This window comes from Gossypium hirsutum, chromosome D07, assembly GCF_007990345.1.
Source record: "Gossypium hirsutum isolate 1008001.06 chromosome D07, Gossypium_hirsutum_v2.1, whole genome shotgun sequence".
NCBI classification, from domain to species: domain Eukaryota; kingdom Viridiplantae; phylum Streptophyta; class Magnoliopsida; order Malvales; family Malvaceae; genus Gossypium; species Gossypium hirsutum.
Window position 1 is genome coordinate 20,954,449 of NC_053443.1, and position 12,524 is coordinate 20,966,972.

Below are 12,524 nucleotides of genomic sequence, written 5' to 3' on the forward strand. Positions count from 1 at the left end.
TGATTAAAACTCTCTCTCCATTTTCCAACCAAAAAAAAATTAATTAGTACTATAGTAAAAGATGGTTCTAGCTAGCTAGCGTCTTCCACTAAGCTAGGCCCATGTCTAGAACCTCCTCGGAATCAATGCTGCCACCATTGGATAATCTTTTAGGATACGTGTATGGCACACATCAAATTATCACCAGAAATTAAAGTATGAAACATAATATTTTCAGCTTCTATTTAAACAGCCTTCGGCCGTCTCTAATGGTACAAAGAAATTGACCCCATAAGCAAAGCTTATAACTGTAAGAGCTCTCTTCAGTCCTCCTCCATCAGTGATCTCAATCTCCATCCTATATATCTCACCAAGTAACACACACTCTCATGGCTCCTGAACTGGTTCAAGCAGGTGTTAAACCAACTGTGTTGGCTAAACCAGTCACCTTGCCCAAGCGAGCTTACGTTACCTTCTTGGCTGGCGATGGAGATTACGTGAAAGGCGTTGTAGGGTTAGCCAAAGGGTTAAGGCAGGTGAAATCCGCATACCCTTTAGTGGTTGCCGTTTTGCCCGACGTTCCCGAGGAGCACAGGCGGATCCTGGAGAACCAGGGGTGTATCGTCCGAGAGATCGAACCCGTTTACCCGCCCGAGAATCAGACCCAGTTCGCCATGGCTTACTACGTCATCAACTATTCCAAGCTCCGTATTTGGAAGGTACGTCACACTGAATCAACACGTGGCAGCCCCTCGTGCTAAATCTTTGCATGATGTTTGAATTTAGTTGTACAGTTTTTTTTCTTTTCCATTAATGCCGGTGTTAATTTTGGTGGGTGCAGTTCGTGGAGTACAGTAAGATGATATACCTGGACGGGGATATTCAGGTGTACGAGAATATTGATCACCTATTCGACTTGCCTGACGGGCAATTCTATGCAGTAATGGACTGTTTCTGTGAGAAAACGTGGAGTCATACCCCACAATTCAAGATCGGTTACTGCCAACAGTGCCCTGACAAGGTCAAGTGGCCCGCCGAGATGGGTCAGCCACCTGCACTTTACTTCAATGCTGGCATGTTTGTGTTTGAGCCCAGTCTTACCACCTATGAAAACCTCTTGGCTACTCTTAAAAGCACCCCTCCTACCCCATTTGCCGAGCAGGACTTTTTGAACATGTACTTTAAGGACATTTACAAACCAATTCCTTTGGTCTACAACCTGGTTCTCGCCATGTTATGGCGTCATCCCGACAACGTGGAGCTTGACAAAGTGAAGGTTGTTCACTACTGTGCAGCGGTAAGAAGTTTAACCAACAACGTCTATAGATAAATATATATTTTGTATCATAATGGTCACTGAATAAAATCATTAACAGGGATCGAAGCCATGGAGGTACACAGGGAAAGAAGAGAACATGCAAAGAGAAGACGTGAAGATGTTGGTTCAGAAATGGTGGGATATTTACAACGACGAGTCTCTTGATTACGAAAAACCAACCATTGGTGAAGGACAGGCGGCAGAGCCGGTGAACATGCAGCCGTTCCTGGTGGCACTCTCAGAAGCTGGTGCAGTCCAATACGTAACGGCCCCATCAGCGGCTTAATAATAAACAACATGGCCAGCTCTGTTTTAGAAGAACAACGATCCAAAAAAAAAAACTACTACTAAACGTATAGCTGTAGAGAAAAAGTAAGCAATGTCCTTTTCCCTAGAGAGGTTAAGGAATAAAAGCTATTAGGTTTTGCTTTTCTTTTCTTTTTTTTCTTTTCTTTCTTTCTCTTTTTTTACTTGATGATGAAGTTTATGATACCAACTTGTGGTGTGGTGTCCGAGTTGGAAATGTGTGTTTTAATTCCCAAACGAGTCCTGTTAATGAAAGAGAAGGGTCTGCAGAAATGGACCATATTGTAATTTTTTGCAGCTATATTTACATATGGTTATATGTATCACACTCTACTATATCTGAATCAGAAGTGCCGATTTCCACTAAAATCACCTATATATCTTTATTGCAACCATTTCGACTGAATCACGCCAATATATCTTTGCTAAATAGCAAAGTGATTAAAAGACAATTCTCATCAATCTTTAAACGTCTTCTAGATTCCAGATTTTTTGGATTACAAACATAGTGCAGAAATATTGAATAAAAACGTAATGCAGAAATTGGGGGTTTACTAAATGGACACACTTTTATGGGAATGTTAAACATATATAAAATCTCAATACTTTCCAAAATGTTAAACTTAATTTTAGTTTTCCAATTACTGATTCAAGAGTATTGGAACTGATTTTATATTATTTTCTAAATATAATCACTCAAAATAAAAGCAAATAATTTCATAATCAATACTAATTTAGGCCATTATTAAAAAATTAACTTGTGTATTTGATCAATTTTAATATTTAATAATTATAATTAAATTTATATAATGGTTTTCTTGTACCAAGTAACAAGGCTTTCGCATATTACTAATATCGAAAATAATTTAGTTCATAGTTACCAAATTAAAAAGGTTTAAACTTATATGGATTATAATGTAATTGACATAATAATCTTTTTAAAATGACAGTGCATTAAAAAAATCAGATCATTCACGTAGGATTATTACCTTTTCTTATTAAAGTTTCCTTTGTTAAATCTATAAAATTTATTCTTATTTTCATAAGATTTTCTTTTGAAGACTCTCTCTTTCTATATATATATATATATGGTATGATAATTTTTTATCAGTACAACAGTGCATGATGGCAATTAAAGTTTTATGGAAAACTCCATTATTGCAAATTAAAATCATAAAGCTGAAAATCACGCTCAATCTTTATATAATATAATATAATATAATCTCTATTCCACCAAAAAAAAAATGGGTAACTTGAAGTCTTTATGTTCCGTCGCTACCATCTTAGTAGCGATCGCCTATTTTTGTTTCAGCGGAGTAGTCGTTGCGGATATAGCCTTGATTAAAAGCATCTGCAAGCAATCCCAAGACTACGACTTTTGCATGACAAGTCTCGGCACCGACCCTCGCTCCGAAACGACCGACGTACGTGGCCTTGCCATGGTCTCTGCTTCACTCGCGGTTATCCAAATTCAAGATACCCTCGGTTGCATTCCCGACATTATCAAACAAACGACCGACCCTGTTGCTGTTCGGCGACTCGGGGTATGCGAAAATGATTACGATGGTTTGTTGGGGAATTTCCAGAACGCTTTCCGCGCTACTTCGAACAATGCTTTTCAGGATACCGTAAAGTTTGTTAGAGATGGAGCAAAACAAGTTGCTGATTGCCATGACATTTTCAGGAAGGATGGACCGATTGCTACATCGCCGATTGAAGGGGATGATGTCAAAGTGTTCAAATTAGCAGAGCTGGTTCTGATAGCCATTTATCGTCTAATACCCAAAATATAGTAGAGTTAATTTTAGTTACAAAAATAATTGACACAGTTGATGATTTTCATCAAAATTTCTCACCATTTTATCGCTTTTTGTTTAAGCAGGTAATTCTTTTAAAGATGGGATTCCATTTCTCTCTCAATAACTAAAGCAGTAACGACAATAATAAGTAGACAGCTTTTATCTGCGTTTCGGGTGATACTCGCAAAACAGCGAATGCCTTTGCTCTTTTTTCTTCTTTCAGTGGATCACAGAATTTTGGCGTTCCTTTTCGTTTAATCTAAATGCTCATTTTCTGTTGCTTAGTCTAGTGAGTTGCTTAGTCTAGTGAGGTTAAAAATAATAGTGACGGTAAGATTAGTTAATATAGTGGTGAGATTGAATATTGTAATGGTGAGATTAAAAATAATGGCGGGATGTGCGTTTGAATTTAAGCGCAGCTGTAGCGGTGAGGTAATAATAGAAAATAATTATTAAAGGCATTAAATTAGAAATAATATATAATATAAATTTTTTAAATTATTTTAATTTTACGAAATTATTAAAAATATATGAATTTATAAATTCATTTAATAAAATATTAAAATGCATCTTCAGAAATTTTATTATATAAAATGAGAATTTTTAAAATTTTTAAATCAAAATAATTAAAATTTAAAAATTAAAATAAATAATCTAAAAATAGTTAATTCAAGGAATGGTAAATTTAAATTTCTTTTCATAATAATCTACATTAGTTTGTTATAAAATAATGGGGAAAATGTTTATTATTTTAAATTAATAAAATTATCTTACAATTGAAAATACAAAATTATTGAAGTAGAAGGTAAAATGAAGAAAGAGACAAAAGAAAAAAAAAAGTAAAATGGAGAAAAATTAAGAGTAAGGGTGTATAAGGAAAAATGACCACTAATGGGATCTTGGAACATTTGACTGGAGCATAAAGCTCTAGTGGAGAAATTAATGTCCAGTGTGTTGAGTGATGCTCTAATCGTTTTGCTCTTTACAATCCAAATGAATTGGTACGATGCGATTCAACCAAAAAGTACTCCAAACGCACTGAAATGAGATCAAACGGGCATCCAAAGGAAGCCAGTGTTAGGATAAACTTGCACGAATTCCATTGTTAGTTGAATCAGTTAAGTAATTAATTTGGTGGTTTTATTAGTTTAATTAGTCAATTCGATTCTATTAAATAAATTATTAAAAAGTCAGTGTCGAAACCTTTTTTGAAATCGACTTTTTATTTAAAAAAGAACTAAAATGGAGTCACCACCAATCCTTTTATGAGGTGTGATCGGATCACCTCGTAATTTGATCGTTTTAATAAACTGTTGGATTTACTAAAATAACGATTTTTGGTCTATAAAATTCAGGATATGGGTTCGGGAGTCGGTTATGCACAAGGAAGGATTAGCACCTTTGTGACGCCCAAAATTGGTACCTAGTTGATTACTTGATGTCTTAGGGTCGAGAATTAAAAATAAAAAAAATAAAAACACGAGTTCACTTTGCATGATGTTAATGTTAATTAAAATTACTTAAATAAATTAAGTTTTATGGAAAAAGGCCTTATTTCAAGTTAATCGAGAAGGAAAGATCATATCTCATAAGTTAAGACACGATCCCTCGAATTCTCGAAAACCAGAATAAACGCCATTTGATTGTTACCTAAATTTCTTTTCTTTTTTGTTATTTTAAATAGGTTATTCAATTACTTCGGTTCTAGGGAGATGCCATACTCCGTAAGTTAGGAGCACGACTTCTCCGAATCCTAAAAATAACGAACATTGCCTCGGTTTTGGATATTTTATATGCATTGGTTAAAACGAGTGTAACTTTTAAAACAAGGTATATTTAATTTATTTGGGCATAATGTAAAAAAAATGATACATTATGATAGCAAAATAAAATGAAATAATCATGTAGGTAAAAAGAAAAGAAAAGAAAAGATGATCTTAGTGTAATAAGCAAAAAATAAAATAAAATAAATGAAGAAATTAAAAATTAAAATTAAAATAAAAGAAGCACGTTGGTAAATAACAATAATAATGTAAATGTAATAGTAACAAGAATACTGGTTTATAATAATAACAGCGATAATCATATCGTAACTATTATCATAATAATAATATGAGTAAATAAAACGATGATAATATGGATAACATAAAAAAACCGTATAATAAAATATAAATAACATAAATTTTAAATACTAAAATAAATAAAATAGTATAGATCTCAAAATAAATAAAGAAGAGGGAATAAAGAACTAAATTTAAAATATAAGAAAACTGACAGTCTAAATTTAAAAAAAAATAAGAGGATTAAATTAAAATAAGATAAAAACTTTAGGGGTCAAAGGGTAATTATCACCTTCATTTGACACATGTCACTCCCTAAGGGGTCCACAGTGGGTCAGGGGACTAAATTATACAGGAATTTAAATTGTGGGGCAAATATTAAAATAAATAAAACCGAACAGGATTAAATTAAAAAGATAAAAAAGGCTGAAGGACCAAACTGAAAATATCCCTCCCCTTTAAAAACACGCAGATCCTAATTCGGGTTGGGTCGGATCGGGTCAGCCCCAAAATGGCATCATTTTGGGGCATTTTGGAACCCCTTGAAACGATGTCGTTTTGGCGCCATATTTAAGTAAAAAAAACCCAAAAAAATTATTTTAAACAGTTTTAAAAAACACTTTGTTTTCTCTCTTTTTTTTCTCTGAAAAGGGTCTGGGTCTGGCCATTGTAGCCGCCGCCGCTCCACCGTGGCCATTGGTCGTCGACGACAGCGACCATCGTCTCTGATGGTCAAAAAATTAAAAAATTACTTATTTAAATCCCTTTTAAACCGTTTCAACCTCTTTTTTTAAAAAAAAGAAAAAAATTGATACTGCAACCCTAAAAATTTTCCATAAAACCTTTCGGTTTCCAGTTCTCCGACGAGGCTTGCGCCGAACCACCAAGGGCTCGGTGGCTTTCTAAGCTGGAGGAGTCTCTGGCGACGACGGCAAGGTAAGAACTTTTTTATTTTTGTTTTATGTTAAAAAAAACAGATCCAAATAAAAAGAAAAGAACAAAAAAGAGTTATCTTCGAAATTTTTGTGCTCTGTTTCTTTATTTCCTCATGTATATATCTTTTACATAGTTTTTTGTTTTGGCTTTTATAGCCAAATACATTACATTTTTTTTACACTTTGTTGTCTTTTCTTCTTTTTTCTTGCAGACGGTGGTTAAGGATGTCAGTGACAAAGTACTTGGCGGTGGCAAACCTCAGGGCGCGAGTGTGCTGACATGGGGTACATGCGGCACTAGGGGGCTAAGGTTTTTTTTAAAATACTGTTTAGGTTCTTGGGCCATTTGGGCAATTAGGGTTTTCTGATTTGGGTTATATTGTAAATGGATTGTTATGGACTTTTGATTTTTGGTTTTATTTATGGTTTGTTTTTTTTTGTTTGGGCCCGGGAAAAATTAGGCTTATACAGTTGCCCCTCTTTGCTCGTTGTCGTGTAACGAGAATGGAGTAAAGACTTTTAAGAAAGAACAATTTTCTCCGGTCTCACTGAATCTCGACCACTTTGGTGCTCCACTTTTTCAAGTAACTTCATTCTAACCCACTGTAACTTTAGAGGTAGAGGATTTGTCACTTTAATCTATTCCACTGCAACTTCAGGAAGATTAGATTTGTAGCTTTAATCTGCTCCACTGCAACTTTAGGGAGATGAGACTCGAATCTTCAATCTACTCCACTGCAACTTCAAGAAGATGAGAATTGTAACTTTAATCTGCTCCACTACAACTTCAGGAAGATAAGACTTGTAACTTCTATTTGCTCCACTGCAACTTCTGGAAGATAAGACTCGTAGCTTTAATCTGCTCCATTGCAACTTTAGGGAGATAAGATTCGCTATCTTCAATTTGCTCTACTACAAATTCAGGGAGATAAGATTTGCCACGATGACTTCAATCCATCCCACTGCAACTTCAAGGATATAGGATTTATGGTTTCACTGATTTGTTACACCATTCTCTAGGGAACATTACCTGTAGAATCCATTTCATGGGCCTATATTTATGCCAAGCGATTAGGATTTTATGATCAGAATGAATCAAATGCTCCTAACTAGATGTATATGAATGATATTTGCATGAATGCATAATGTCATTTTTCAAGAATAATTCCCATTTTAATGCTTAGGTTGACATTGCTCGTTGTTCGTCAAGATTCGATCACTGATGTGTTACCATGCCTTATTGTTCAGATCTGGTATATTTGATAGAAACCCGCAGAAATAATCACAATTTAAACTATTCATTCCTAAACATTTTCAACTCTTAGATTTGGTAAGTTCTCACTAGTGGTTATGCTTCAGGTCATTGTACTATTTAGAAAACCTTTCAGAGCAATATACATGAATCCTTTTACTTGAATATCATTAGTCCATTAATCGTTATTTTAATGAAAAATGCTTGAAAAAGATCATAAAAAGGGACAAGATTGAAATTTATTTGGAGCAAATCTTGAAATAAATAGATTAATCAAAATAGCAAACGTTGCTAAAATACAAAATGAGTAAGATGAAACTAGGTGCCCAAGATATCGTAGCATGAGCTTCTCCGTATTAACTTCTCGATGATCTTTTAGAGCCTGATATGTGTTTAGAAGATCCAAAGTACTTTGTTGATGACCCAATATGTAACTTTCTTCCTTTTGAGAAGACCTGGCCATCACATGTTCAATCTTCAATTCAAATTTGAGCTGCCATTTTTTGGGATTTCAACTCAAAACCCCTTTGGTCTCAATGTGCCCTTTGCGAGTTTTCTCCTTGGCCTCTCCCCCCCTTTTTTTAAGGTGAAGTATTTTTTGACTGAATTTGAATTCACAGGGTTAGGCAGGTTTTTACCATCCATCTCGGTTAAAATTAGCGCTCTTCTAGAAAAGGTTTTCTTTACCACATAAGGTCCTTCCAAGTTTGGCATCCACTTTCCTTTGAAGTCCTTTTGTATAGGAATGATCTTTTTCAATACCAGGTCCCCCTCATGGAATTCTCTAGGGAGAACCTTTTTGTCATAAGCTCTCATCATTCGTTTTTGGTACATCTGACCATGACGGATAGCTTTCAACCTCTTCTCTTCAATCAAGTTCAACTGATCATATCGGGATTGGATCTATTCTGCTTCATCTAACTTCAACTTTGACGAAACTTGAAGAGAAGGAATCTCGACTTCAATGGGTAAAACTGCCTCCATTCCATAAACCAATAAGAAAGGCGTTGCCCCGGTGGAGGTTCTAACAAATGTTCGATAAGTCTAGAAGGCAAATGGTAGCTTCTCATGCCAATCTTTATAAGTTTCAGTCATTTTCCCCACGATCTTTTTAATGTTCTTATTGACTGCCTCCACCACACCATTTATTTTGGGGCGATATGGTGACGAGCTATGGTGTTTGATCTTGAATTGACTACAAACCTCCGCTATCGTGCTGTTGTTCAAGTTTAATGCATTATCAGATATAATCCTTTCTGGCATCCAATACTGACATATGATCTCTTTCTTCAAGAATTTGTTGATTGCCGACTTTGTGACATTGACGTAAGAAATAGCCTCTACCCACTTGGTGAAGTAATCAATGACTACGAAGATGAATCGATGCCCATTGGAAGCTTTTGGCTAGATCGACCCAATAACATCCATGCCCTACATAGAGAAAAGGCATAGATAAATCATAACATGAAGAGGTGAATGAGGCACATAAATTTTGTCTCCATAAATTTGGCACTTATGACATCTCTTAGCATAACTGATGCAGTCCCCTTCCATTGTGCACCAATAATATTCAAATCTCATGATTTGCTTGGCCATTGTAAAACCATTAGCATGTGTTTCGCAAATACCCTCATGGACTTCTTCCAAGATTTTCTTAGTCTCAACAGTGTCCATACATCTTAATAGCACCTGATCCTTTCTTCTTTTGTATAGGATCTCCTCATCTAAGACATAGTCATTGGCCAGTCTTCTCAATGTTCTTTTACCATTCTCGATTGCTTGATCAGGGTATTCACGATTCTTCCCAGATCGTAGTATATCATGGTACCAAGGGTGGTCATCCTTTTCTTCTTCATTGATGTTGTAACAATGGGCCGGAGCCTCATAAATACTCATCTGGTTAGGTTTTACACCCTCTTGTTTTTTCACTTTGATCATGGAAGCTAAGGTAGCCAGGGCGTCAGCCATTTGATTTTCATCTCGCGGAAGGTAGCTGAAGGTGATGTCATCAAAATCGTTAATTAACTCTAGAATCAACCTCCTATACTTAATCAACTTGGGATATCTTGTCTCCCGTTCACCTTTGAGTTGATAGATCATTAATGCAGAATCCCCATATACCTCGAGTACTTTGATCTTACATTCTATGGCTACACAGATACCCATGATGTATGCTTCGTATTTCGCCATATTGTTCGTAAATCAAAATCCAATTTACTAGTGAAGGGATAATGATATCCGTTTGGGGATACTAGGATAACCTCGATACCGTTACCAATAGCGTTTGACGCTCCGTCAAAATTTAGTTTCCAAGGATGTCCTTCTTGAGCATCTTCTTCAGTGGTTACAATGTACATCATATATTCATTCAGGAAATCGAAGTTCAAAGGCTCTTCATCTTCTAAAGCTCTACTGGCTAAAAAATTTGTTATTGCACTCCCTTTTACTGCCTTCTGGTTTACGTAGAATATATCAAACTTGAAAAGTAGAATTTTTCATCGGACCATCCTTCTATTTAGGGCAGTCGACTCCATCATGTGCTTTAGAGGGTCTATTTTTAAGATGAGCCAAGTTTTGTAGTACATGTACTGTCTCAGTCTCCGGGTTGTCCAGATCAAGGCACAACACAACTTCTTAATTGGTGAATATCTTGTCTCACATGTAGTGAATTTCTTACTGATGTAGTATATCGCTCTTTCTTTTCTTCATGACTTATTGTTTTAGCCAAGCACGCATCTCATAGCATTTTCAAATACTGCCAAGTACAATATCAGTGGCTTATCTAGACTAGGTGACATCAGTACTGGGGCATTGGACAAGTAATGTTTGATCTTGTCGAAAGTCTTTTGGCATTCTTCATCCCATACACTTGGATTGTGTTTCTTAAGGAGACGGAATATGGCGTCGCATTTCTTAGTTAGTTGTGACATGAACCGAGCGATGTAATTTAATTTCCTGGTCGATTTCGATCCCCTTTTCACTAACTAAAAATCCTAACAATTTTCTCGACCTAGCCCCGAAGGTACATTTTGTTAGATTGAGCTTTAGCTGGAATTTTTTCAACCTCAAGAACAATCTCCTCAAGACTCAAACATGATTATTTTCTGTTTGGGATTTTGCAATCATATCTTCAACATAAACCTCAATTTCCTTGTGCATCATATCATGAAACAAGGTTACCATGGCTCTTTGATACGTCGCTCTCGCATTTTTTAGTCCGAATGACATCACTTTATAGCAAAATGTTCCCCACAGAGTTACGAATGTGGTCTTTTCCACATCTTCAGGATGCATCTTAATCTGGTTGTATATAGAAAAACCATCCATAAAGGAGAATAGTGAATAACTTGGCATGTTGACCATTAATGTGTCAATGTAAAGCAACGAGAAATTGTCTTTCAGGCTAGCTTTGTTTAAATCCCTATAGTCTACACACATTTGTACTTTCCCATCTTTCTTAGTGACAGAGACTATATTAGCTACCCACTCAGAGTATTTAACCACTTTTAAGAAATTAGCATCAAATTTCTAATTTACTTCTTCTTTTATTTTTAACAGGACGTCGGGCCTCATCCTTCAAAGTTTTTGTTGAATTGGCTTACATTCTTCCTTTATAGGAAGCCGATGTACCACGATATCAGTACTTAGCCAAGGCATATCTTGATATGACCATGCAAAGACATCTTTGAATTCTTGGAGTAACTCAATGAGGTTTCGTTTTGTCTCTGCGGTGATGCAATCTCCAGTCTTCACCCCTTTCTTTTCTTGTTCGTCTCCTAAGCTCACAATTTCTACTGACTCTTTGTGAGGTAGAATTTGCTTCTCCTCTTGTTCTACAATCCTTAACAAATTAGGAGATAGGTTACAATCTCGATCATTTTCAAAGTCCTGAGGTTCCTCTAGACACATATCTTGCTCAAAAGGAGATTCTGAGTCAGTAGCAGCGTCGCTTATATCATTGATATCTGGAGACCTATTATAGGAACGAAAGAAGACCCAAAGAAAAAATGAATCTAAGAATAATTATCTGTGTGGTATGAGTATGAATGAAATGGAAAGATCAAAAGAATGTTTTCTAAAATGAGACATAAAGATGCATTTTATTGAAATAAAAATAATGGACATATGCCTTTTTTCACAAAAGGATTCTTATTGCTCCCAGGCTTAGAGCAATAAGTGTGTTTGAACATTACTCTGAATTAGTTCTAAAAATTATAGGGATCTCTTCTGTAGTCCAATTGTTCAGAACACTTCCAGGAATGTAAGGACGAATACTTGACAAGTTTTCCCCAATTTCTTCTTTGGATATGGAATTAATGCTCAAGTTTCCCAACATTTCTTCTACAACTTTTTTTTCTGACCTTTTTTGTTCAGGATAAATGATTTTTCCTGATACGAACATTTTGGACATATAGGGAAAGGTCATTGGTTCCCATTTGACCTCTCCCCCACTCAGTTGCGCTCTTTTTCTTTATTGTCACTTCTCCATCTCCTTCTTCTTTTGCCTCATATTTTGCTTGTACTCTAAGCTAAAGCGGTCTTGTTTGTTTATCAGCATGGGTGCCTCGACCCTTCCTTGTAGGTATTTTCTAAGTCCCGTCCTAGGTAAGACTCATTTCCCAACCGTCAACTGCAGGTCTGTCCTCGTAGTTTTGGATATTTTGGGTACTAGGATCTTCCTTCTTTCAACAATGAAAGTTGCATTAACAAATTCCAGTGATCGAAAGGAACATTGTATTGCCTCCCCATTCACTCTTATGTATGGTCACTAGTTACAGATGCGATGATATCTTCTTTAGCGTTTATTGTCACCAGTCGGACCTCAGTTATCAACATTTAATTTTTGGTGTAGTGACGACGGTACTGCCCCAGCAG

At 35.8% G+C, this 12,524-nt stretch overlaps 2 protein-coding genes across 2 annotated transcripts; both read left to right on the forward strand.

Moving 5' to 3' along the window:
- The first annotated feature begins 245 nt into the window (after nucleotides 1-245).
- LOC107954381 (galactinol synthase 1) lies at nucleotides 246-1,891 on the forward strand. Its single transcript, XM_016889922.2, has 3 exons — nucleotides 246-698; nucleotides 821-1,276; nucleotides 1,356-1,891. The coding sequence occupies exons 1-3, from the start codon at nucleotides 369-371 to the stop codon at nucleotides 1,581-1,583; spliced, it is 1,014 nt and encodes a 337-aa protein (XP_016745411.1). The 5' UTR covers nucleotides 246-368; the 3' UTR covers nucleotides 1,584-1,891.
- Nucleotides 1,892-2,847: 956 nt separating this feature from the next.
- On the forward strand, nucleotides 2,848-6,676 carry LOC107956086 (pectinesterase inhibitor 5). Its single transcript, XM_016891832.1, has 3 exons — nucleotides 2,848-3,357; nucleotides 6,319-6,398; nucleotides 6,610-6,676. Exons 1-3 carry the CDS (start codon nucleotides 2,848-2,850, stop codon nucleotides 6,674-6,676), a joined length of 657 nt encoding a protein of 218 aa, XP_016747321.1.
- The last annotated feature ends 5,848 nt before the right edge of the window (nucleotides 6,677-12,524 follow it).

Bases quoted from the DNA above. Each gene is read 5' to 3' on its own strand.
- LOC107954381 (XM_016889922.2), top strand. From the start codon at position 369: ATGGCTCCTGAACTGGTTCAAGCAGGTGTTAAACCAACTGTGTTGGCT. The intron at 699-820 runs GTACGTCACACT...TGGTGGGTGCAG, and splicing joins CCAAGCTCCGTATTTGGAAG to TTCGTGGAGTACAGTAAGAT. The intron at 1,277-1,355 runs GTAAGAAGTTTA...AATCATTAACAG, and splicing joins TTGTTCACTACTGTGCAGCG to GGATCGAAGCCATGGAGGTA.
- LOC107956086 (XM_016891832.1), top strand. From the start codon at position 2,848: ATGGGTAACTTGAAGTCTTTATGTTCCGTCGCTACCATCTTAGTAGCG. The intron at 3,358-6,318 runs GTTCTGATAGCC...TTCGGTTTCCAG, and splicing joins TGTTCAAATTAGCAGAGCTG to TTCTCCGACGAGGCTTGCGC. The intron at 6,399-6,609 runs GTAAGAACTTTT...TTTTTCTTGCAG, and splicing joins TCTCTGGCGACGACGGCAAG to ACGGTGGTTAAGGATGTCAG.